Source organism: Sceloporus undulatus, chromosome 2 (assembly GCF_019175285.1).
Source record: "Sceloporus undulatus isolate JIND9_A2432 ecotype Alabama chromosome 2, SceUnd_v1.1, whole genome shotgun sequence".
NCBI lineage: Eukaryota > Metazoa > Chordata > Lepidosauria > Squamata > Phrynosomatidae > Sceloporus > Sceloporus undulatus.
This window is the reverse complement of record NC_056523.1, coordinates 224,631,151-224,636,136: the sequence shown is the minus strand read 5'-3', so window position 1 is coordinate 224,636,136 and position 4,986 is coordinate 224,631,151. Positions and strand designations below refer to the sequence as shown.

At 41.0% G+C, this 4,986-nt stretch overlaps 1 protein-coding gene across 1 annotated transcript in view; it reads right to left on the bottom strand.

Moving 5' to 3' along the window:
* Positions 1–3,065: 3,065 nt before the first annotated feature.
* LOC121920593 overlaps positions 3,066–4,986 on the bottom strand; it is a 10,458-nt gene continuing 8,537 nt past the window's right edge. Inside the window, exon 6 of the mRNA XM_042447720.1 lies at positions 3,066–3,418. Within this exon, the coding sequence (XP_042303654.1) occupies positions 3,066–3,418 (353 nt within the window). The remainder of the gene's footprint in view (positions 3,419–4,986) is intronic.

The following is a 4,986-nucleotide window of genomic DNA, read 5'->3' as shown; positions in this document are numbered from 1 at the left end:
GCCTCTCAGCAAAGAGTCCCCAATGACTCAAAGATATAGCCGTACTGCTCTGTATCAACATAAGAAGATGCAAAGGGATCCTGTAGCACCTTTGAGACTAGCTGAGAGAAAGAGGTTTCTAGCATATGCTTTATTGGACTCCAATCCATTTCATCAGGTACATAAGGTGAAGCCTCTCTGGATAGACATATATATCAGTGGAGGGTGGAGATGGTGGTGGTGGTGGTGGAGGGGAATTATAATAGAAATACAAAACATGTGGGTGTGGTGATAGAGAGACAATTTTAGTCACAACCATGATTGTGAAAAGTATTTAAAAGGACAAAGGTGGGAAACAGGTTTTGAATACTGGGGAAAATTCCCTGATCTCATGTGCTGATATGGATACAGGACGAATAGAGTTTTGCAATAAAGTAGGCATGAGAACCCTGCTTCATAGATGGGGTGTCAACTGTTTTCTAAAGTTATTTGCTTAAATAAATATTACAAATGACAAAATAAAACATGTAACCAAAAATTAGGTGCAATGACAGTTAATAAGAAGCAGAGCCCTCCCTCCAGTCCATCTGCCTTGGTCCAGGCCTCAGAGGGAGAGAAGAACCACTGGACATGATCCCCTTTCCCACCACCATTCCCTTCTCCTTTTATGTTGTGTCTTTTTATATTGTAAGCCTGAGGGTAGGGAACCATCTAATTAAAAATAATAATAATTGCAAACCGTTCTGAGAGCCTTTAGGGCTGAAGGGTGGGGTATAAGTACTATAAATAAATATATGTATGTATGTATGTACGTATTGTAGAGGAGTGTCCACTATTGGAAAGGCAGTAGACTTCATATGATTCCTAGAACTGGAAAGCCCAGAATTTCAGTTGGACTGAAAGGGGTTGGTAAGAAGAGGGATTTGTGTACATAAACATAATTATAAGGCAAACCAATGATTAGCAAAACTAACAGCACTAATTCATCTTTTGGATGGTTTAATTTGACTGGAATGTTTTTCTATGAGAGCCATTGTAAACTGGTGTTTAAAATGTGCAGTATGCCAAGAAACCTTTTTATTAGTCAACCCCAAATAGACATGCAGAACTATTAATGAACACAATGGGTCTACTTTAGTTAGGAATATAACAGAGCAAAGGCAAAAAACAAAGTAGAATGAAATATCCTTTCCCATCACATTTTAGGTTAGGATGTGAAGCTAGAAAATACATAATTAAAAGGGATAGCTTGGGCTGGTGGTGCCCAATTTCTCATATCAAAAATGTCCTCTTTGGTAAGATACTGAAGTCTGGAGCAAAGTGTTTTGCATTTAAGGAGTGTTATGGATGGCAACTGACCTGGTCAAGATGCTTGTAACTTGGTATGGAAGGGCATCCCGACACCTGATCCGGCACATGCAATGCCAGCACAGAAGTTCTGGTGATCTACAGACAGTACTACATTTCTCAGAGACCAAGTATAGCATTGGGCAAATGCATGCAGGATAAACATGCAGGTAATTCACACTGTGCATAAAAACTGGGCAAAAATGTGTGTATGGTATAATATATTAAAAGCCTATTCTATTTACAGTGGGCCCTTGGTATCTGCTGGGATTTGGTTCCAGGACCTTCTGTGGATACCAAAATCCATGGATGCTCAAGTCCCATTAAATACAACGGATAGCAAAATGGCGTCCCTTATATAAAATAGCAACATCAAGGTTTGCTTTTTGGAATATGAGAATGATTGTTTTCAAGCCATGGATGCTTGAATCCATGGCTAAAGAACTGTGGATACAGAAGGCTGACTGTAGTTTGTCAAAAGCACATTAAAGGAGAAGTTCTTTGAATCTACCAACCCAGCACTTGTCCAGGGTATTGAGCTGAAAAGTAACATCATTTCTAAGTTATAGAGTTCATTGAATACATCAAAGCCTGCAATGTTAATAATAATAATAATAATAATAATAATTTGTTTTATTTATATACCGCTGTTCCAAAGATCATAGCGGTGAACAGCAAGTAAGCTAATTTGCCCCCAACAGTCTGGGTACTCATTTTAGCTCCCTCCTCGGAAGGATGCAAGCCTGAGTCGAGCTTGGGCCCTTTTGCTGGTCTTGAACTCACAACCTTGTGGTTTTGAGTGAATGGCTGCAGTACAGGCATTTAACCACTGCGCCACCAGGGCTTAATAATATATGCATTTGTTTGAATACTAAAACCTTAAAAGGGACGATTAATCAACTGACTTTTAAATTCAAAAAACAAAACCAATTGGCAGACAGGCCTAGTTTAAAACAAAGGCTTGTTAAATGAAGAATCTTCTGTAATAAGCTAGCTTGCCATTACTAAGGACAAGAGGGAGGAAGAACTGAGGCAGGAAGATGTGTGTCAGAAGGCTACGGGCTAATGGATGATAATAGCTGACGGGGTCATCTGACTGAACAAAAGCAGACTTAGCGAGTGCATTTGTAGTTGTCTGGTGCTTACCTTTAAAGTTCAACAGAGCTTGGAGCCCACATACCCCAATAGCACTTGTGTCAGCCACCGCACTTATGTCTTAAGATCTCCAGCTGAAGCTTTTCCTTTTTACCCTTGTTAGGGAAAATAGTGAAAAGGGGAGAGGGCTTCTCTGTGGTGGTGTCTCAGTTGCAGAATACCTTGCTATGGTTGTATAATTGGTACTGATGTTACAGTCTTGTCAACATCAACTCAACACTCTTTCATTTATCGAGTTTGGTTATGATGTGTCTGTTCTCTTTTTAAAACTGCCTCTAAGCTCCTTTATGCTGTATTTATTAATTATGGTCTTTGTATACTTTATTAATTTTTTTACGGTATTTATACCCCACCCTTCAGCCCTAAAGGCTCTCAGAGTGGTTTACAATTATATAGTATACTCCTCTGATACCTATAAAGAGGAGGGTAATTTTAAAAAGTTTTAAACTAACTCAATAATGAAGAGATAATTATGGGGGGAAAAGAATAGAAATGTTGATTTTTGTTTAGCTCAGTGGTTTTTTGGAATATAAAAATATGGCAGTCTATTTGCTCCCATATAACAATTTCTATGATCTGTACTTTCAGAATTCTGTGCCATTCAGAAACATCATGCAAATGCCAGACTTCTTACCTTTCATCACTATTAAATGGATCGACTTATTCAAATGCCCTTTTGCAAATGTGAAATGGCAGTGGTAATTTCCAGCATCCTCAAACTGGACTTTGGATATCTCTTTGGCAGGAAAAGTGTTATTGGCAAGCTTTACGTCCTTCTTTATAAGAACCTTATTATCCTTCATGAGGTCCCAACTCTGGAGAAAGTTTTCCAGGCTCTTTTCTTTTGTGAGGCTGATGCTCAATGGACATGAAAGGACCACACTGTTATTAACAGCTGCAAATCTTGTGTCACTATCACCCAATGCATTGAGAAAACCTGATTTTATGGTAGAGAAGAAATAAATCAATAGCAGTTTTACTTTCAGTGCCATCTTACCAACTTCAGAGGGCAGGATTTTTTCTTCAGAACTCTACACAGTTATGTACTATGTAATAACATAATAATTATTAATTGATAAAGGAGCTTTGATTGGGCTCCTTCTAATAAAGTGAGATGATGACAATGATGGAGTTAAGAGAAGAAACATCAGATGGTTTCTTAGGGAGTTTCCCAATGAGTAGGACCTAAGAGAAGCCCCACTGAGTTAGCCAAAAGGTCTGTCTACTCAAGCCTGCCTCCAAGAGTGGCCAACTTAATGCTTCCAGGAAAAGTCCAGACACATGTCTTGGTCATTGGTCACATTCAGGGTAAACTATTGCAATACACGCCTCCAAAAAAAGTTCAAGATGCTCGTGGGGAATGGTCTTATATTGCTCTGGTATTATTTTATTTAAACTGGCTCCCTGTCAATTTATGAGCCAAATCCAAGGTGCTGATTACAATATCACCTTTAACTCCTGTCAGGTTTGGGATCAAGATGTTTGAAGGAACATCAGCTCCCATCTGATCCTAACAGCACACTCATATTATCAGGAGAGATTCTGTTCCAGTTTCCTATAACAACCTGAAGTACAGTTGTTTATTAAGAAAAACATGGAATATTTTTTTCCAGAAAGGCCAACATTTTGTTAAGCCCAACATGCTTCAGAAAACAACATTTCCTTTCCTGTGAGTGAATAACAACCTCGAAGTAAATTCACTGGCTTCCTCAGTACTGGATCAGTTTCACCATTAGTATCCCAGACAGTCTTCAGAGAGGACTCTAATGGTGAAACTGAATGCAGACAATGGAGTTTATCAGAGGCAAGTTTTTGGTGATTTTCCCTGCCTATTGCGCAATGTTAGCGTCGCCAACGTTGCGCAATAACATGAAAGCGTGACGTCCTTCCAGACGCCATTCATTTCTATGGGAGCCCACTGCGCAACGCTCCCGTAGTTTAAGCGTCATTCCTCCCCTTTTTGGGCATTGCGGGCAAAAAAGGAAGCCAGGCCATGGTCTCCTGTTATCCTTGTGAAATGGGTTGCGAAATGGTTTGGTGTGGTAGGCAGCAGTGCAACACAACGCTCAAGTTACTGATTGCAAAGTTCCCATGATGCTGGGCTGCTTTTTGACCCCATTCCCTTCTGGTGGCCTTCCTTTTTCAGGACAACCCCTTGGAGGGCGGGTGGCCTTGTCTTGCATGTAAGGAAACCCTTGGGGTCATCCATCCCTGCCCCATTCCTCTGTCCTGCATGGACACCTGGGGGGCTGCATATGCAAGGGTCCCTAGGGGTCATCCATTCCAGCCCCATTCCTCCTTCCTGCAAGGACACCTCGTAGGACGTAAATGAAAGGGGCTCCTAGGGGTTATCCATTCCAGCCCCATTCCTAGGTCCTGCAAGGACACCTGGGGGGCTGTAAATGAAAGGGGCCCCTAGGGGTCATCCATTCCAGGCCCATTCCTCGGTCCTGCATGGACACCTAGGAGGCAGCAAATGAAAGGGACCCCTAGGGGTTATCCATT